This window comes from Apteryx mantelli, chromosome 28 (genome assembly GCF_036417845.1).
Source record: "Apteryx mantelli isolate bAptMan1 chromosome 28, bAptMan1.hap1, whole genome shotgun sequence".
In the NCBI taxonomy this organism is placed as follows: Eukaryota; Metazoa; Chordata; class Aves; order Apterygiformes; family Apterygidae; genus Apteryx; species Apteryx mantelli.
This window is the reverse complement of record NC_090005.1, coordinates 2,542,356-2,563,296: the sequence shown is the minus strand read 5'-3', so window position 1 is coordinate 2,563,296 and position 20,941 is coordinate 2,542,356. Positions and strand designations below refer to the sequence as shown.

Below are 20,941 nucleotides of genomic sequence, written 5' to 3'. Positions count from 1 at the left end.
GGTGGACATGACCTCGCACGCGCGCAGGGACAAGCTGTGCCGAGGGAGCGGGTTTGATTGACTTCGCTCGGAGGCCAAAACATGATTAGGGGATTAGGTGCCATTGGTGAAAGCATAAAGGAATAGCGTTTGGGGAGCGCGTGCGGGAATGGTGGAGGCAGAGTGTCGTTACAGATACATTTACATTCTCTTTTACAAATGCAAAGAGCAGGCAAAAGCCACTTTCAATAATTTATTTTAAAATCAATGCTAATGAGGTTCTGTCTCGTCAGTGGCCGAGTTTTACAATAAAGTCTGATTTATTTAGAAAAGATCTTTGGTGCCGGTTCCCGTCTAATGGGGGAGCAGTTGCAGTGACCCTCCAACTTTGGATCCAATTTGTAATTCACAGCGGAGGGCTGACCTGGTTTGCATTGATCAGCAGCGGGTGGAGGAGACGGCGGGGGCTGGGGCAGGGGCAGGGGCCGGGGCCGGGGACCGCGTCTTCCGAAAGTGCCAGGAAGCAGCACTTTATCTGTTGCCTCGTGATCAGGTTGTGTGGGATCAGCAGAAGACCCGTCGCTGACTCATTAGGCTCCATCCGTCGTGCCTGAAACCGGGCTGCTGTTGGCTCTGCCTAAAGACAACAGCAAAAGCTGATGCCTCGGGGCTCGTGGCCTGAGAGGCAATAAGGGCACCTCCTGCTTTGGCACGGGACTCAGCTACGCTAGGACTCGTCCTGACCGCTGAACAGCACGTTGCAATGGCTGTGCGAGCAAGGGAGGCAGATGAACACTGCTGGCTCAGCAGATCCATGGCAAGAGGGTTTGCCTGAGCTTTGGCTTTCTGAAACGCTTCAAAATTCAAAATTATTTTATTAGGTTGTTTGTAGTCTTTATGGTTGCAGAAGGAAACATGGGTTGCAACCATGGCTCATGCAGATGCTGTGAACCCATCTCATCCTAGCACACAGAGCAGGTCAGGCTGGGTGAGTTGTTCCTACCACACTGGATGATGTTAACCCAGCTTCACCTCCAGATGCAACCAAACAGCTTCAGCGAGCTCCTTAACAGCAAGTCTCTTCCATGGGCAAGTCTTGGAGGGACACTACTGCAGTCAGAAGCCTGGGGCCTGTGTTAGTGCCCCGGGGATGAGGTCTTGCGTCGACCTGCAGCCGGACTGGCAAACTCTGGTGCTGGTGTCAATTTGCTGGCTTATGATTTATCAATCCAAAGCATTTTGAGCTGCATTTCAGCACAGCTTATGGTGGGCTGCCAAAAACTGACCTGATGATTGAAGCCAGTAGTTCTTGTGTGTAGATGCAGACCCGTGTTCCTGTCAGTCACTAGCCGTTTTTCCAGGGCTTCCCCATAATCTCCAGCCCCTCTGTCCTGGCTCTCGCTTAATCTTTTCCACACTTTTGTTCCTTATTATTTTCTCATGTCCTCTTTCCCCACCATCCGTGGCCGTGCCGGTGTCTGCCCTTTGCTGCCGGGGTCCCCCCTCTCCTCCTTCAACTCTGCTTCTTTCCACAGTCCTTCCTTGCATTTCTGTCCTGGCGTTTCTCCTCAGTGCCTGATTTTCTCTAGACTGCGACTTCTCCTGCACAGGAAGCATCTCTTCCTATAGGATGCTCGGTAAAGTGCTGTGTAAATTTATGAGGCTATAATAAGTGATTTGTTTTTACCAGTGTTAACAACAATTCATATTTTTATGCAGCATGTTTTAAAATATTATCTGTGACTTCCTCCCTTCCACTCTTCACAATTAAGCCGGTAATTTGTTATTCTGACAGTCGGATGCTCCCTCTGCCTGCCTGCGAGCGGGGCGCAGCGGTAGCGATGGCCCGTCACCGCTGCATCACGCAGCCATTTCGCGGGGGCTGCGGGTCCTCGGGGGGCACCGGCTCCCCTTCCCAGTGCGGCCGCGGAGCAGGCGGCTGGTCTTGGACATGGCTTTCCTCTCCCTGCCCCTGGGAAAGGGAGGACATGATGGTCCCCCGGTGCTGCTGAGGGATCCACCGTCCCCTGCGGCGATGGCGCGCAGCACTCCCTCTCTTCGCTTGTCTTACAGCGACAAACGCTGTCGCTCCCGGTGCTAACCTGGCTTCTCTGCTCTGTTTTTCCCTTCTCAGAGGAGGAGCTGGACCCCCCCTTCGCAGAGGACACAGAGGATGCCAGAAGCGGACAGAGAAATGGTAGGAGCCCCCCCCGCTTTGTCGAACGCCCAGGACCTCCCCGGTCCCAGTGGCCAGGAGATCTGTCTCCAGCCATGCTCTGGCATTTTGGGGTGCGGGAACGATGGAGGAGAGCGTGAGGATGGGAGAGGCCCCAGGATCAGACCGATGGGTGACAGAGGGGACCGCAAAGGGGAAAGGTTGGTATCTTGGCCTCTGGGGACTGTCCCCTCCAAGGCTTTCCTGTGTGCTGTGCTATGGACACAGGGGTCGCCTCTCCTTTTGAGGACGGTCACCAAATCCAAAGACTCTCCGGTGGGAAATGAGCTCTCCACCAAGGAGCCCCATCGCAAGGGAGACCCCACGGACATCCGCTCCTGCCTGATGAGATCCCTTCGCCAAAGGTTCTCCCAGAGATGTGCATGTGTCCCTGTCCCTCGCGCCATCCTCCGCAGGAGGCAATGCCTTGGAGAGGCGATGGGGAGCATCCGGCACCGGGCCGGGGAGAGCAGCGCTCCGGCCGAAACAATCGGAGGAGAGGGCAGGAAATGAGTCAGGGCCTGGAGGAAGCCGGTACAGGGAGGGATCTTGGCACTGGAAGCTGGAAGGCAACACACCACCACCCTAGGAACCAGCACTGCCTGCCCGCGCGGAGCGGCCAGCCCGAAAGCATCCCCGCGGCGGCCGGCCCCCACCCCTGCTTTTTCCTTTGGGCCCCGACACGTGGGATCCGAGCGGAAGATCTGTTTCCTCCCCGGCTCCCCCCAGTCCCACCTGCTTCTCTTTCCACCACGGCTTCTGCCCCAGTGCAGGAAAGAAACTCTTGTGTCCGAGCAGCCGGGGCAGAGCTGGCTGGGAGCTTCCTGCTGTCCCTGTGCTCTCCGCACAGCGCAGGAAACCACGACCTCCCAGCAGGGCCGGCTCTGGAGCTTCCCATGCCGGTGGTCCCGGAGCTCAGAGGCAACGGGCTGCTGGGGTGTCTGCTGGCGCGGGGACCCAGGGCGACTCAGGACAGGCGTCCTGTTAGTTTGGTGGTGGAGCCCGGAGGGGTTTGGTGTTGGTCGCTGGGGACTGGTGTGTGGCCAAGCTGGCTTTACGCAGGCACGTGCTCTCTCGAACACGCACGCAGAGGCGCACGTGAGTGTCCCGAGCATCGCTTACTGCTTGCCGCCTCCCGGCAGGGTTCCTAGCTGTCCTGCACCCCTGGCCTGCCCTCCCCAGCACTTCTGGCAAGCCTGGATCCAACGGTTCCCTTTAGCCGACATCAAGCGCCCATAGGTGTTTCCTGGCTCAGGAGGGCACTCAGGGCTGTTTCTACCACAGTTTCAGAAACGCTGGGCCAGGAGGGTCCCAGCCGTTTGTGGAGACAGGAGCAAGTCAGCATTTCTGCGCTCCTTGTGGTTGCGCTGTGCTTTTCCTCCCGCCTAAGCGCTCCCCAGCACCATGACTTATTTGGCCACCGGAGCATGTGGCAGCTACAGCAGGTAGCAGCACCCCAAAGCCTGGAGAAGAGACACCCCGATCTTTACAAACCATCCGGCGGTCGTAACGTGGGGCCACGCACTCATTGGTTTCGATTCCTCGGCGCAGAGTAAAGAAAGCGCAAGGAGGCAGGAGGGATGCCCCGTACACGCGTGTGCACACGCACATGCTTGTGGTCTCTCTTGCAACTGTCCTGGGCATTTAAACATCCAAACAACCAGACGCCAGGAAAGCGGCTCCCCCGTGGGCTCCCCGAGGCCGGCTCGAGACGGGCATCGGGGGCAGCAGAGCTTGTCTTCCACAGCAGGCCGATGCCGGAGGTGTCGTGACAAACCCGTGTCCCCAAGGCTGCCCTGAGGATTTGGTTTTTGCATGTCGTAATCCTGCCAGCCGTTTAAATGCCCTGCTTGTACTCATTAGCATCTTCCTGGTGGTTGTAATTGTTGTTAATAGTTATAACTGTTTTAGTTATTAGCGTTGTCATGATTGCTTTAAGCCCTGTGTCTGTTTTTACACTAAATAATAAATTAGGCTCTTGCCTCTGAAATGCTGGGCTGCATTTCAAGAGGGAAAGGTTATCGCAGCGCCGGGAATCCCAGCCCTCGTGCTTTTTGCGTTGGTAATTGGTGCTTCAGTCCAACTGGAGAAAGGGCTAGAAAGAGAGGACAGAAGTCCTTGAACAGAGAGCTGGCTGGTGGGAGCGAGGGAAGGGGTTATTTCTTAATTATTTCACATGGCCACAATGCCAGATGAGCATTTGGCTAATGGAAAACTATTGTTTCTAATTTCTAAGAATTACAAGGATGCCACAAAGCTGCAGCAGCCCAGCAAATCCCGCTGAGAGCCACAGGCTTCTCCTGCCAGGACACCCATTTCCTCCTCTCAGCCTGCAGGCAGCTTAATCCCTGCCTTCTGCACCGGGCAGGGTTTGGGGCTCCTTCTGCAGTGCAGTTTTACCACTTGAATATGTACAGAGCCAAATTCCTATACTAAAAAAAAAACAAACCTCCAAATCAGGTTCCTTTCTCAGCCCTCTGTGCTTAGAATAGCAGGACGTTTCACCTAGTGTGAGAAGAGCAGTGAAAAGCACTGGCCTGCAGACAGTTGTCACTAGGTTTCAGCATCAACAAACTTCCGAAGCAACATGCCTGAAGCAAGAGGATCGGGCAGATAGTGCCTCTCCCACAGCCCTGCTGTCGGCTGTTCAGACTGCGGAAGAAAATGGTGCAGTTGTCACATTTGGCTGGTTTTCTTAATGACCCCAAGGTCCATAAACATGGAAGCAGGCTCTCGCCCCACTTACATCAGTGTGGATCAGTTGCATTGAAATCACATCTCTTCCCTGAAAGCAAATTCAAGAATCTAGACTGGGGATTCGGGGTTTTTAAGCCCAGTATCCCTTTTCTGCAAATGGTCTTAATTTTAACATGATATTCTGGGTAGCTTGCACAAACATCTTGCTTTTGAAGCTGTGGCTGAGAGTTAAGTGCAGAGCCCAGCTGAGCTCTCATCACGAGGCATCTTCCTCATCTGATGCAATCGATTTTGACCTTTTGAAGGCAGGGTTGGAGGGAGGAGTGAGACCTTTCGTCAGGCCAGCTGACATGGTTGGAAAAACTCTACAAACCTTTGGGAGCATGAGCACTACTGCAGGTTGGAAAGTTTTCTCTCTTTGTACTCATGGAGTATCTTGCCCAGGATCATGTGTGAGGCTTCTGCGAAGTCTCTGTTTTATCGGCTGAGTCTCCTTTCTCCAGTCCTTGCTGACAGGCTCAAGGTGGCAAGAGGCAGGATTTGTGGTTAGACCTAGCCAAGCATGAACTTCCAAAGTATTTTGTTGCACCTCATTTTAAGGATTATTCCAGCCTGTAGAGATAAAATACTGCATCAGCCTCTGCCCTTTCTGGTATCCAGGCCTTAGCTTTGGTACCCACCAACCCAGCACTACCCAACCAGGGTGCAACACAACCCCGTCTGAAGAGGAATATAGGCTGACTTTGGCGATCACAGTCCTTAAATCTCTTTGCCAGCAAATTAGATACAATGCTCTGTAGGATTACTAATATATTACTTATCACTAGGGGCAGCTTTTTCCCAGCAAGTCCTACCCTCCTGTTTCAGTGCTCTGTGTCTTGTCTTCCCTTCTCCTCAGCCCACAGCGAATGAGCTCGTGTCACTGGAGGAAACCAAGCAGCAAGCGCCGTCCCTTAGCGCGGGTTACTCTCTGCCTCGCCGTGTCGTCCTCGCGCCCTCCTGCAGCGGCCTTTGGTGTTCGTTACGCAGTTTGCTGCCCACTACCGGAGCTGCTACTCGCTTTGTGCTCCTGCCTCAGCGCCTGCGAGCTCGGATATTTCCTCTGCCTCCGGTTCATAACCTCTGGTTCCTGCACTTTGCACAAGCTTAAATAACTCAGTAGCTCCTTCTCCTTCTATTCCCTTCACAATCTTTTCCTCACCACTGCGTGCTCCCCCTTTAATACTTTCCAAAGGATGCAGACCTACTTTTTTTTCCCAGCCTTTCTATTTAAGTTCCCCAAGTCCCTGAGTCATTCCAGTTACTCCCTGCTGTACCATTATCCATCTCTGTAATGTCCTTTTTCATATTTAGGTGATCAAATCTGGGCACAGTTCTCCAGATGCACCCTTATCACTCAGTCCCTTATACCATATTAGAAACATTTCCTCCAACATGTGCTCGATATTTTCTATTTATGCTTTCTGGGCTGGCTGCAGCCGTGTGGCAGAGCAGCCCAGCGCACTGGCGTAGCCCAGCGCTCGAATCCCCCCGTCAATGCTCTTTAACGGAGTTTAATTATCCGCAGGGGCCACGTCACGATGTCCATGTCATGACATCTGCATCTGCTGCCGTCAGTGTCCTGCCTGAAACCTTGGGTTCAGGAGCACATTTTAACCATTGTCTCGTGTGTTTGGGAACTGGGAATCTCACCGTCCGATTTGGTTTTTTTCCTGCGGGAGCAGCGGGAACCCACCTTTTGTGGTGGCTCTGGTCTCCCTGCCAGTTCCTGAGACGAGAAATGCCGTTTAGAAACGGAAAAGACGGCAAGATCGTGTTCTGAAAACACTGGTGCGACATTTTTCAGAGAGCCCCCGCACGCGTTCAGCCAACGGCATTCCCCAGCCTTGGCACAGAGTTTGTCAACTGTTTCCTCAGCCCAAACCCACAATTTTGAACAAGCAAATCGTCTGTTTCCAAAAAAAGGGGGGAAACAGTCTCCTCCTCAAGCAGCAGCACAGCCTGCGCCGAGCCCGGGGCAGGGCAGGTCGTGCCTGCCCTGGCTGCAGCCCCAGCAAAGGCCCTGCCGCTGCAGCCTCCCGGCTCCTGTGCGCTGCAGCGGCCTGGGGCCTTCTCTGCCCTCCCAGAAACGGGCGGTCGAGGCAGCCGTTTGCTCCCTGCTCTCCTCCTGCCCCTGTTCCTCCCCCAGGTGCTCCCGGTCGAGGCATCAGGGCCGTTTGATTGCTAAGCGAGCCCTGCTCAATTGACTGAAATCCCCTGCTTGGCTTCTTTAATTAATAAATAAACTTGGCTGTCACCTTCCCCAGCAGCATCCTCCCAGAGGCCCTGTGCAAGTACCCGGTGTTAATTAACGGTATTCCTCTTCCAGGGCCCCTGGCAAGGCCAGTAACAGCCGTCGCGGCGGTGGCGATGCTGCGGGCGCTCGCGTCGCGGACAGCTCGGGGCATGAAGGGGTTTTAGGGGGTTGGGAGGTAGGGAAGGCATCTTTGGTTCAAATACTTTGATTTTCAGGGGGCTTTATGGTAAATAGCTTTAATCCAGGCTCTTCTGAAACAGAAACGTCTATCAGTGCACTTGCATGTGTTTACCGATACTGTTGTTTATTTATTGACTAGCCCCTTTTCCTTGTGGTGTTTTTTTGGCCCCTGCTTTGTAGTTGAAATGGAGAATGAACAAATCTGAGATGTTTCACAGAGATTCTTCTAACACCAGCGTTTTCTCGCTTTCCCCCCCAATACCAGGCGGTTCCAGTCCCTCTCCCTGGACACCCGTTGCCGCGGCCTGGGCGGATGGGGACGTCTCCTCGGGTAGTTCCCTTTGCCCTGATCTCTCCTCCTCCTCCTCCTCCCCAGGAAACCCCCCGAGAGATTTTGCCAGTTACTACCAGGGCGTGTGGGACTGCAGCAGCGACCACCCTGACGAGCTCTCCTTCCGCCGCGGCGACCTCATCTACGTCCTGAGCAAGGTAGGGCACCGCCGCCAGCCCGCGCGCGGGGACCGGCCCCGGCGTCCTGCTCCCGCCAGGCCGCAGGAGGAGCCGGCCCCGCTCCCTCCCGCTTTCTGCTTGCGGGGCCCGGTGCCGCTCCTGCCCTTGCCCCCTGCATGCCCGCGCGGCGTTTCAGATGCCCCGGAGCGAGGTTTCTCGCAGTAATGGAGAGTGTGCGTGCTGTTGCTCGGGTATCGCAGGGGTGGTTGAGTTGCTCAGCCAGGTGAGACCGGGTTTTTTTGGCAAGCGCACGCAGGTGAATAAATTAAGTGTTTGCACTCGCAGGGCTGCGGGGGCAGGAGCAGAGCTGCAGGTGGCTCTGGCCACGGGTGACCGTCCCTGAGCCCAGCTCTTCCCTGCAGGGCGCTGCCCTGGGGCCTGGCTGCTCCACACCGGATCCCGCTGGCACTGGATCCCAGTGATGAACTGGGGGTTGCGTTTTGATGGCGGTGTTTTGCAATGTGCTTTGCACCCGACCTGTGCTCGGCTCAGTGCTGTGCTGCCGGAGCGAGGAGGGCGATAGCACTATCCACCCTGGGCAGAGCTTCCCCTTGGCCACGATACCGGCACAGCGGCTGGCTTTGGCACAGCGCTGCCTTCCTGCACCGCCTGTCCCGCTCGAGCCCGCTCTCCGGGGAGGTTTGGCATGCCGCCTCTCCGGGGCCCGGAATTGCCTGCCGGCACGCTGCCAGGCTGTGTCCGGCTTGCAGGCAGGAGGCGTTCGCGCCCCGTCCGCCCGCAGCAGTATCAGTCTGAGCCTTGCTAAGACCAAGGCCACGTTTTATGCCTGAGAAAGAGAATCTGAATGAGTTCTGCATCCTGGCTTAGCAACAGGACGTCCCTGTGGCGGAAACGGGTGGCGGGAGCCTGCAGCGCCGGGCAGGGCAGCGGAGGCGGCGGGGAGCGCGGGTCCTCAGGCCTCCCCTTCGAGGCTTTCTCTGCCTGGCCGGCCCTGCGAGCCCGAGGAGCCGAGCCAGAGCCCTGAGTTTTCATCATGCCTCTCCGGGGCAGAGCCAGGAGCGGCTCCTGGCCATGCCGGTGCCCCGGTGCGGTGCCTGAGGCTCCCCGGGCCGCGCGGCCGTGGAAGACGCCGGCTGGGTGCGAGGGAGGGAGCGCGGAGCGGCGCGGGCCGGCGTGGGGACGCAGCTTGGCAGCGCGGCAGGGCTTTCGCTCTCTTCAGTGGCTCCAGATTGCGACTCTTGTGCCGGCTCCCTCACACGTAACCGATCGGTCCTGAGAGCTTTTCCCCCGTAAATTACTTTGTGCGACGGATGCTGGCGGCCGCGGTGGAGTTGCGGCTGAGCCGCGCGGCGGGGGGAGAGCGGGAAGGCGGGGAGGGGGAAAAGGTGTTTGAAAAGCCTGTTCACTCAGCTGCATTTTAATTTCCTTTTCAATCTTGTCCCAATTAATTTCGCAGAATTAATCTCACAGAAGCAAACTCGGCAGCGTCGAGGCTGCAGTTTTAGCGGTGTGGTCGCTCTGTCTGAACATGAAATAGGAGCTAATATAAAAATCCATCTGGTGTGTTTGAAACACACGCCGGCTGCTGCGCGGGTCCTGTCTGACATTTCGAGCAGCAGCAGCGGGGAAAAGTGCTTGGGGGGTTAGTGGACATCAGTAGCTGGCAGGGACTCAGCAGCCCGGTGCGGTGGCAGAGGGGGATCGGGGGCCGGTGCGCTCCGAGGGGACGTGCGGTCCTGGCTGGGGGCGGTGGACAAGGAGGGGACAAGGATGCCCAGTGGCGCAGGACGGTCATGGGAGTGCTCGGCGTTGCACGAGCCAAGGGAGCAGCCCGCGAGTGTCGGGTCCCATTGCCCGAGCCCGGGTGGTGCTGGCCCGGCACTGGGGCTCTCATGCTTCATCAGGTCCCCAGTGCTGCAAAGATAACGGGGCCAGGGTGGTGGTGGCCGGGGCCGGGGTGGTGGTGGCCAGGGCCGGCACCCGCCTCCATCGCCCGCTTTGCAGCGACCCGGGAGTGCTGCTGCCCGTGCGGCGCAGCCTGGCCCGGCTCACGTTTGGGGGTGTCGGTTTGGGGAGGAGGGAGCAGCGGTGCTGGCAGCAGCAGTGCATCCTTTCCCGGCACCAGCCCCTTGTCCCCTGGCTGAGTGATTTGTATGTTATGATAATTATTTGAATGCAGCGAGACTTCCTATTTTAAGTGGGCTTAGTTGGATGTGACAAGCAGGCCATAAAACCGGATAAGTTAATTCTCTCAATTGCTTTCAATGAAAGCAGGGGGGAAGGGGGGGGGGGCATATTTCTATACCCCGGACCCTGAGCGAAAGGAGTGTGGTGACATCTAGTGGCATTTTGTCCGGCTTTGGGGCCACGGCGCCGGTGGGGAGAGGCCAGGGGGGCGTCCGCGGACGGGGGGCCCCGGCACGGCGAAGCTCCTCGCTGCGGAGCCGGCGGCTGGCGACGCTGCTGGGGCTCATTGCCCAGTGCATCGCCCCGGACGGACGGACGGCCACCCCGGGGGCACCCAAAAATCACTAGCAGGGCAGGAGACGGGCCCCTGGGCTCGGTGGCCGCCGTGTGCCGCCGGCGGAGGCAGCGGTGCTTCGCTCCCATTAATAACCCCTCCGGGAGGCTGTGGAGCTGGAGGGACGGGAATGGGCTGGCGGGGTCAGCGGGAAGGCAACGGTCACACACCGGTCAAATTCAAGCGAGGGCCATCCTTCCCCGGCGGCTCCCTCGCCCCCCGGCGGGAACCAATCGTCTAGAACAAACCCCTGGCAGCCTCATTCCTCCCAGGTAATTTTTATAAATGAGGGGACACCCGCGCCCGGAGAGGACAAAAGGGTGGCGGGAGCCGCCCGGGTGCCCGGCGCCCCTTCCCTCGGCGGCCGCGCGGGAACAAAGCGAGCGGCCCCCGGGCGCCGCTTCCCGCGGGCCCGTTTGTGCCCAAATCCCCGAAATTCCACCCCGTGCCAACCCCGACGCTGCCCTGGCACCCCGCGGACTCCAGTGCCCCGGCGGTTTGGGGGATGCCCCGGGCCCCCGGGGTTTTGGGGTCCCGCGCGCCCTCGGCCCGTCCCGCGGGGCACGTGCAAACGTTGTGGGGTTTTTAATGCGTATTCCGACCATTTATTTTGTGCTGAAATTTATAATAAATGCTGTTAAAGACTTCATCTTTGACAGAGGTAATAATAAATTCACTGTTAAAGACAGTAGTTTAATTCCTTATACCCTCCAATACTGCGCAGAATAAACTGTATTCATCACTGAGTAATTTTTTACCACATAAATCTTTAAAACTAACCGTTGTAGGCTGTTGAGGCTGAAATATTGTGAATTTATTAGATATGCCCATGTAGTATTGGATTCAGAGGTTTCCATTCGAATATATTATGGGGGAAATTTGTGTCTTTAAGTGTGACAATCCTTCCATTTTCCAAAGCCAGGATTATAACAAGCAGCTCCTCCAGAGTCAACTCTGCCTTTATTAGACAGAGATTTAGTAACGAGCCCCTCGCTAATCTGCCGGCGAGGGGGGGTGACATTTCGCTGCAATGCCCTGCTTAAAATGGGCGGCAGAAAAAGCTTTTGTTTCCAGCGTAACAAATGTCTGATGATTTCCCGGATTATTTCATAAATGGAAGTGGAAATTTCACTTGGGGTTGCAAAGACGGGGAACGTGCAAGCAAGGGGCTCGTTGCTAAACCCATCCTTCACCGGCCATAACTTTCACAGGCCGCCGTTGTTATAGATATTTATACATATATATGTGCATACATATATATGTGTGTATAGATGCGTGCGAGTCATTTTTATTTTGGGAATGGTTAAGCTGCGATAGATTGAACAAGAGGAAAACCGAGCGTGAAACCCAAAGGGCACAGAGGCAAAATCGATCACGAGCCCTTCAGAACCTGCCCTGATTTGCCAAATCCGTGAGTGACGAGAAAACACCTTTTCCATTGCCACAGCTTATTTGCCGTTTTTTCTTTTTTTTTAATTTTAGCCTGTTGAGCATCTGTGTTTTAAACACACATCCTTGTTTCCTCTGATAATGTAAAATACAAGCAGACAGTGGAAATCTTTGTTCGTTAGAGAGAGACGGAGATAATTATAAAACCATCTCTCGGTTCATGAGGCGCGGGTAACATTTAAACCAATTGATGTGGTAACATTTAAAGCAGTTATATTGCAAAATGTCACGTACGGTCTAGTTTCATTAGAGACGAGTTAATAGATGGATGGAATTGAAATTCCCATTCCCGGGCATAAAATAAAAGTTTGCCTGGGCCATAACTCTTTTCAGGCCGTGGCGCCTGCCCCAAGAAAGCCGCCGCCGCGCGCTTCCCGGAGAGCGAGTCCCGAACCGTGTGAAACTTCCCCCGCGTCCTCCTCGGCGGAGCAGCCACAAATCAGTAGTTAAAAATTCAGATCAGGCTGTTAACGGCTAACGACGGTGGCACGCGCGGAGCTCCGCGCTGGAGCGCCGGGGCAGCGGGGCCGGGCCGGCGGCGCACACAGCTCTGCACCGCTGCCCGTCCCCGGGCCGCCCGACAGCGAGGAGCCTTTCCCGCTTGCTTCTGCCCTGTCTCGCCTTTTCTCCCTTTTTTTTCCTTTTTTTTTTTTTTTCCCCGCACCGCTCCATCTGTAAATGAGCGAACATCGCCGTTTTATGGCCTTTTGCTTTGTAAAACGGAGGCGGGGAGGGGAGGGGAGGGGGAAGTAGTGGAATGCCTAAGTAAGACTTTAATTCCAAATTCATTTACGCCACGGCGATGAAGTTGTCACAAACCATAATGCAGTATTTAATTAAAATAACAGAAGTGGATCTAGATATGTCCTGGGGTAGCTATCACCAAATTACAGCCTGCGCTCTCCGCGTTGCCGTTACGAAGCGGTGGCGGCAGAGTCGAGGCTGCGGAGGAGCAGACGCAGGCGGCGCCGTTCCCGCGACGGCCGCCCGGCCCCGGCTCTCCTTCCCCCGGATTTGGGAGGAGCGGCGGGATTTCGGCTGCGGCGGAGGGGGGGGATCCCGCCAGGGTTTGGTCGCGGGCGGCCCCGTAGGCAGATTTGGGCGACGGCCGTCGTGCGAGCGGCGCTGGGGCCCCCGGCACGCGCGTGCACGCACACGTGCGCCCTCGCTCCCGGCCCTCTGCACGGGTCACGCGCAGGGTTTAGCTCAGATGGCTGCTAATTTTCATCAGGCGCGAGCGTCCAGGACTTTAAAGGCGAAAATAATTGGCTGCAGAACAAATTTAGGAAATTGAGTGTGCGATAAAGCAAATAAAAATCTCTCCCTCTTCTTTTTTTCCCTCCCCTTTCTCGCCGAGGGCAGGAGGGGGGAGACGGGCAGGAATCGGCAGGACGGGAACAGGCCTCATCTTATTTTACCTCCCTTGCAACTTTGCCATTAAAGTTGCACCTACAGCTAGGAAGTTTGTCCGTGAAAAATGGTCATTTTGTTTCCCCTGCTCAAAGAACGTTATTAAAATGCTAATTTAAAAGAAAAAGGAGTTAAATATCTAGCAATGGTGCAGTCTAATTGCAGCCATAATGAGCTCTCTAAATGTGAGTGCCCCTGACACACAGAGAGCATAAACAGCCAGCAAACACATCATTAGTGCTCACGTTCATTTATTCTGGCGACCTGACTATGACCCCGCGGAGGGAAGGGTAAAGAGCAGGTGGATCCGGCTGCGCCAACCCCCGGGGATGCAGGAAATGAAGCCATAAGCGGCTGCCATGGCAACGCCGCGCGGGTGATGCAACACGCCGTCGGCCTGGCGAGCGGCGCCCGCGCGCCCCGCGCCCCGCAATTAGTCATCGCTTTTAATTTGCGAGGAGCCCGGAGCGTCTCGGAGCCGGGGGCGGCTGCTGGGTTTGGGGCTGGGGGGCAGCGGGCACCAGCAGCGGCTTGGCAGGGCATTGCATGGCACGGCATGGCACGGCATGACTTTGCACACCATGGCATGGCACTGCGTGGCACGGCACGGCACGGCATTGCATGGCATGGCATTGCTTGGCATGGCATTGCATGGCACAGCATGGCATTGCACACCATGGCATGGCATTGTATGGCATGGCACAGCACGGCATTGCATGGCATTGCATGGCACGGCATGGCATTGCATGGCACAGCACAGCGTGGGATGGCATTGCTTGGCATGGCATGGCATTGCACAGCATGGCCCATGCACCGAGCACCCAAATTTGCAGCTGGGCGCCCAGCGTGGTGGCAGGGAGCTGGCCCTTCTCCTTCAGGAGAGGGTCGCAGACCAGCACGGGCATCGCTGCATTGTGCGGGAGTCGAGGGCTGGCTGGGACCAGGGAGCCTCCGGGCAAAGGGGAAACTGAGGCACGGAGCAGGATGCACCTGAGCTGCAGCATCGCGGCTCCAGGCTGGGCGTCAGCACCTGCCCAGTGCCACGGTGCCAAGGACCCAGGAGTCCTGGCCCTGGCCCCCGGCTTTTGCCGTTTTGGGGCTCTGCCCCTTGTCAGGCGAACAGAGCATCCGCTCCCCTTCTGCACGCAAGACGCGGGGGGAGCAGGATCGGGCCCTCAGCAGAGACAAATAACAGCAGCCAAACACACACGCGAATGGCCAAGGAAGGAGGTTAATAAAAGCGGTGCTTTGGAAATGATTTTTGCTCTATTCCAGCCTGTTTGCTTCTAAACAGCCTCGCTAATCGCCTCCCAGCAACAGCACAATAACTTCGCTCTTATTTCCCCCCCTTTTTTTTTCCCTGTTTCTTTCCTGTCCGAGGGGCACAGGAACACCATCCCTGGGAAATATTTTAAAATAAAAAATATCCCACCCGGCACCCCCGTTCCTCACCCTCCCCTGCCTGCACCCCCCTTCTCCCGTGCACTTTCGATGAACCTGTGATATTGTAGCAATGGCCCTTGAAGTGCGGTGGGGAGGTGATTTAGGAGAATATTAAAGGCAATGTGGAGATTCGAAGGCGCCTCTCTCAGGGAGATCTGGAGAAATACGCAGCACAGATGGGCTGAGCAGATTAAACATTTCCGTCACATTGTTTCCAAATTGTGTTTGCGGTGCCTGAGGGTTGGTACTGCGGTCAGAGCACGGCGGAGCCGCGCAACGCTGGGAGCCGCCTGCTTTATGGAATAAATATTAATACGGCAGTTTCACGTGCTCTCCCAATGCCGGAGCCCGCCGCCGCTATTGTCTGCGAGCGCGGCGCCTCCCGCCCCGCCGTGCCGCGCCGCCCCTCGCGCCCCGCTTCTGCTGCGGGGCTCCGGCTGCGCCTCCGTCTGGCCGTCCGGCCATCCGTCCATCAGCAACGGGAGCGCATCCCGTGCACGGCGCCCGCGGGAGCCCCTCGGGCTCTGGCGGGGATCCCACGGGCGCAGGGGGGCCGGCGCGAGGGACCGCGCGTCCCTCCTGCCCCAGCCAGACGCTTCTTGCTGGGCGCCTGAGCCCGCGGTGCCGCCTGCGCTTGCCTGTTTGCGTGTTTTTAATGGGGAATTGCTAATGGGCTGAATCCCGAAGGTCTTCGGGCAGGCCTGTCCGCCCAGGGAAAGCCGGAGAATTTGTCTCCCGCAGGAACTGCAGCATCTCCCTTACCAAAACCACTCTCGTGCCTTGCTGGGCCCAACTGGTCGCTTCTGCCAGGCTTTCCCCAGCTGGGGGCTATCGCATTATTCCCCATCCACCTCCCCTGATAGCACCTGAGCCCCCTGCCACTTATCTCCTCTGGCTTTCCTGGGGTTGGGGCCTGTGGAGCCTGGTGGGATGGGACATGGAGAGTCTGATGGGAGGGGACAGGACATACGGAGCCTGGTAGGACAGGGTGCATGGAGCCTGGTGGGATGGGACACGTGGAGTGCGGTGGATGGGGGTAGGGGGAAGGAGCGGGTCAGAGGCCTTCCTGGATCCTCAGCCCCAGCTGTGCATCCCCAGCTCCTCACGGCAGCTGAGAACTGAATCGTTGGGAGCAAGCTGAATTATTTATTTTCATAGGAATTTGCCCTAAGAATCAGCGATGGGGAGCGGGGGGAAGGCCATGACCGAAGCAAAGGGCAAGCATCACCCAAATTACTCCTTCGTGGAGAAAACCCTCCCGTGCCCCGGGCTGGGAGACTTGCTAAAAAATGACATTTCTAGCTGTATCCGTATGGCATCCGCTGGCTCCGGGGCCAAACCCCCTAAGGCCAGGTAGGCCCTCGAATTCGGCGCTCACCTCGGCTCCGAGCTGGGTTTCGAGGTAAATAGATGTATAGCTGACCTGGTATAAAACTCCCCTGTGTCGGCGACCCCGCGTGCGCCCGCCATACCTCATCTATGAATGAGATTCCTCCATTTTCCTAACAATAATGTATGACACACAAGCACTAATAATGGGGCCGAGCAATCATAAACCGATAAGTCCCTGACTGATTGGCTTTTCCTTCGGCATCCATCAGAGCGTCATTGATCTTCTGTGCGCGGGGGATGATGGATGGCATTCCCAGAGTGGGACCGGCTGGTTTACGAGGGCTGCCGGAGCGGCGTGGTGGCGGGAAGGGCTCGGGAGCAGGGGACGGAGCAAATCCCATCCCCGCGGCACTTGGCGGAGGGAGACACGTGCCCCTCGGCGAGGGGAGGGCGGTCCGGGTGGGAGGGAAGGCTCTGCCGTTTTGGCAAGGTTTAACGCGACAGTCTGAGCTCACCGGAGAGGCCAGGGGTGCTGCCGGGAGGTTGCAGCTGCGAATTTAGGGTTCCCAAGGGGCGGCCAAACGTTTGGGGCCACCAGGGCGCAGGAGATGGTTGGCCACGTCCCCTCGGGAAGGTTGCTGGGGACGCCAGGCATCGCCTGTGCCCGTGTCGGCCCTTGCTGCCCAGGTGCCAGCCTGGAGAAGGTGCCCAGGAGAGCGGCTCCGTGCCCGGCTCCAGGGCAGGACAGGGGCAGCCGCAGCACCCGGGGACACGGAGCACCGGGGTGTCGCTGGATCATTTAGGGACTCGGCTTTCTCCCTCCGCAGAAGAGTGTTGGCGCTGCCAGGTGATGCCGGAGGAGCGTGGGCACGAGGCGCGGGGAGAAGCCCGGCGGCAGAAGCCGGACTCAAGCAGTTTTTGTTTGAGGTTCGGCAACGGGCCGGCGCGCCCCTCTGCCGGTGCGGGATGCGGGGCTGAGCACCCACTCGCTGTGCCGGCCCCGCAGCCGGCCAGCACCGGGGCTGAGTCGCTGCGTGCGCGACGGCACAAATAGGAAGCAGCAGGAAGAGCTGGAAATTAAAATGCAGCCATCGCCTAGCAGGGACCTTCGAGCGCTTTGCAGGCTGATGAGAGGAGCCCGCTGCGTCCCCCCGCGCCGGCGTCCCCCGGTGCTTGCTGCCGAAGCGGCCGCGGCGGGCTCGGGGCCGGCGCACGGAGGAGGGCTGCAACGCTCCCACAGCCGCAAACAGCGGCGGGGAAACCGCTCGAGGCTGATTCACGCCGCGACATATTCCCCGTGCTGGTGGCCACGGCACGTTTTGTTTATGGGCTTTGCCGTTTTACAGCAGATTCGGTGGCGATGGGTTTCGGCTGGGGTATTTTCTTTTGTTGTCGTCTTGTTGTTTCTTTTTCCCCCTTTCTCCTTTTCCCTTGTCGATGGAGATTAGCAGCATAAATCCTTTTACGGCCCCATGCACCAACCTGCCATAAAAGCCCCGATTGCTGGCGATTATCTGAACGAGCGTCTGTTCCGGGTTCGCTTGGCGCCGCTGAGCTCCGGAATGAAATGCAGAAAGCGCTTTGAGGGGTTTTCTCCTTTCTGGGAGTAAATCGCGGAGTTTCTGCGGCAGCAATGACAAAAAGCGGAGCTGCGGGTCGAGAGCGGAGCAGGGCCGTCGCTGTTCCCCCGGGGCAGGAGAGGTTTGGCGCTGCCGGCGCAGCGAGAGGGTTCAGTGGCCAAGTCCTCCTCCCCCCCTCCGAATTTAGGGCTGGACTGTGGCACAGGACGGCCGGGCACGGCTCTCTGTAGGAAATCGGGCAGCCTGGGGGCCCGGGGGTCAAGGCTGGGTGTCACCTCCGGGGTGGCCTTGCCGGGTGCCTGGACTTAGCGGCGGTGATGATTTAAGATGTTTGCAGCCCTGCGGCGGGAGCTGGGCAGCGGGGGCAAGAGCCTGCCCTCGGCCAGCCGCCCCTTAGCACCGAGCCAGCGGGCGCGGAGGGGCGCAGGGTGCCCGCTTCTCCCCCCCCTTGCATCGCTCGGGCTCATCACGCCTCGCCAGAGCAATTATCTTCCCGATTAGCAGGTTTGCAATCCCCTCTGTAAAGTCTCAGCTAAATTACTTCCCCCCCCCAATCCCAGCGCACGCAGGTAGCGAGCACACAGGCCCCATTAGAGCATAATTAGGTAGATTCCAGTAAAACTGGCCTCAAACTCCCTCCTTCTCTTCTCCCCCCCCCCAAAACCCACCCGCTCAGCAGCCCCGGTCTCAGGCACCGGCACGTTAGCAGGATGCAAATTAGCACCTCCAGACGAGAGCAGAGTTCACCCTGCACTGGGCTCTGCCTTGCTGTGCCAGTGCACTCCTCGTTTTAATAGTTTAATAAAAATTAGCATAATTAACGAACATCTGTATGATCCAGAGTGGTGCAATTTGGCACTTGGAAACGAGGACTTAAACATTATTGCTGGGAGTTTAATGTTGTTTTAATTCTTTTTGGCACTGTGCAGTGAGATAAACGTTTGGTGCCGAGAGTTCTCGGCTGGCTCTCATTTGCATTTTCCTCCCTTTGATTATGAGCAATCGCGGACTACCCAGCAATTCATCAAAGCAGAAATTATTTTAAAATACCTCGTGGTGTTCAAGCTAAGGCAGGGCTGCGGCGGGCGGAGGAGGGATGGGAGCGGAGGCCGGGAGCTCCCTATCGCGCCTCGGTGGCATCTCCAGCCTGAGCCCCTGCCCACGGGGCTTTAGCCGCCGTGGGGCGAGTTTTGCGGCTGAAGCAGATAGAGCCGAGCGTTTTCCTCTGGTTTCGCAGCAGGATTTTTCCTTCTCGGCTGGAGGAGACGGCAAGGCAGGGTGCGCCAGGGAAGGGGTTGTGCCGGGGTGGGGGATGGAGCCCCCGTCCCTCCCCGCGGCTGCGGTCTGGCTGTTCGCTGCGGCGTGGTGCCTGGGGAGCAGCGTCCGACCCGGAGGGATGCGTGTCCGACCGGGGGAGCCGCACGCCCTAGGAGCCAGGACTCCTGGGTCCCTTCCCTGGTGCCAGTGAGGGAAGCAGCCTCTGCAGAGCTGGGAACAGCGAGAGCCGATTCTGCCTCAAACCTCTGCCAACCCGCAGAGCTCCTCTCCAGACCAAACCCCTTTTCCCGCTGGGTTTGACGGGTCAAACACCCCGGCAGGGCCTGGGACGAGCGGAACGCGAGCCGGGCCTGGTGGCTTGCGGTGCTCCGGCGGCCAGGGCAGCCTGCGGCACTCCGGCACCGCTCTGCTGCGTGGCAGAGCCCACTTCTTTGCAGAAGTCACTTTTAAAATCTCCTTCGGGAAAAAAAAACAAAAAACAAACCTCCAATTCTGACTGCAGACGTCTTTAGCGTGCGTGCTACCTCCTCCTCTTGCACCAGGGGATGGAGGTTTGCTGCTCCTTGTCTCGGCTCTCTGCTGCCAGCTGTGTAACCACCCGTGGACCTGCAGAGGACCCTGCGGAGGGGACGGGACATCTCACGCGGGGCTTTTCCTGACCCCACAGCCAGAGCCTTTCTGGAGGGGCTTTACAGAGCTCCAGGCTGGGGCCCGGGACCTCCTGAGGGCTGACGTCAGTAACCGAAGGGGCAGCCCCAAATGCCCCAGATCAGGGCCCCTGAGTTAAACGCTGAGTTGCAGAGCAAGCCCCAGCCCGCGTCCTGCAGGTGCGAGGGGGGCGAGCAGGGAAGGGGCCGGGCTGGAAAGGATGCGCAGGTGCCCCCCCCCCCCCCAGCAGGATTTACACGGGAGAGAAATGGGATTGGGGTATTTTCCAGTGGGAGTCCGGGGGCTGCTGCGTGTGTAAATGCAGCCACCGTCGCCTGAGGGCGCTGGAAGGGGACGGAGCCGTGTCTGCCCCCACTGACCCCGGCCCTCCCAGCTGTCCCCGTCACCGTCCTTCCCGTGTGTCTCCCCAGGAGTACAACATGTACGGCTGGTGGGTCGGAGAGCTCAACAACGTGGTGGGCATCGTCCCGAAGGACTACCTGGTGGCTGCCTATGACCTGGAGGAGCGATGAGCACCCCAGCCGCGACGTCCCCGGTGAGAGCGGGGCCCCCAGGCCGGGGTGCAGCCGCTGGGGCTGGAGTGCTCGGAGGGGGAGGCGGGTGCTGGGGAGGTGGCTGTTCCTGGGGTGCCCCAGCGTCTCTGGGGTGCCCGAGCCTTGAGGACTGTCTTTGGCTCCATCTTCTGGTCTCCACTTTACACGGGAGCTAGCTAGGTTTCAAGTCCTTCAAGATCCATGGGAGAAACTTGTGCTAAAACCATTGCAGCTGGCTCCATCGACCCATGAAAGTCCTGCGTCGCCAGCTGTAACACTAACACTGATGCCAAGTGCTGCATGTGCAAGGTTTTTCTCCCAAACAAAGCCCCTTAGGGAGGGGAGTCTTTTGGCAGATGGGGAAACTGAGGCACAGAGCGGGGCTGGGGAAGGGGAGGGGGTCTGCGGCAGAGCTAGAAGCAGAGTCCTGATGCCTGCAAGGGGCAGGGAGATCTCCACGTCCGCCCTCCCTCCGTGCCCCTCTGTGCATCAGTCGCTGACGCGGGCAAGGTCCCAGCCTGCCTCTCAGTGTCTCCCATTCCCACCGTCACCCGTGTCTCTCCCTCGCCTGAATCCAGGTGCTTCCCTCTCTCCCTGCTCCCTGGCTGTGCTGAGATGCCGGACCGACCTTCCCCACCGTCAGCCCTGGCCTCCCCCTCCTGTGGGAACCCGTTGTGCGAAGACACCCGTGTCCCGTCACCCTGCCACTAACCATCGCGGAGCGAGCCCTGGCCTGCCCCGAGGTACCGGCTGCGATAGCTCCCGTCTGCCCCGCGATGGGCTGCGCTTCGGCCTCATCCTGCCCGGGCTCTGCACGGCTGGGCCGGCTGGTGACGACCCATGGAGCGGCTGGTTGTGTGCTGGGACAGCGGTGTGGGACAGAGAGGG

At 58.0% G+C, this 20,941-nt stretch overlaps 1 protein-coding gene across 1 annotated transcript in view; it reads left to right on the top strand.

The window, feature by feature from the left end:
* The window catches only part of SKAP1 (src kinase associated phosphoprotein 1), a 163,540-nt gene extending 142,599 nt beyond the window's left edge, over positions 1–20,941 (top strand). Inside the window, exons 10-13 of the mRNA XM_067311987.1 lie at positions 2,114–2,176; positions 7,744–7,856; positions 19,931–20,055; positions 20,632–20,941. Of these exons, the coding sequence (XP_067168088.1) occupies positions 2,114–2,176; positions 7,744–7,856; positions 19,931–20,032 (278 nt within the window). The 3' untranslated portion in view covers positions 20,033–20,055; positions 20,632–20,941. The remainder of the gene's footprint in view (positions 1–2,113; positions 2,177–7,743; positions 7,857–19,930; positions 20,056–20,631) is intronic.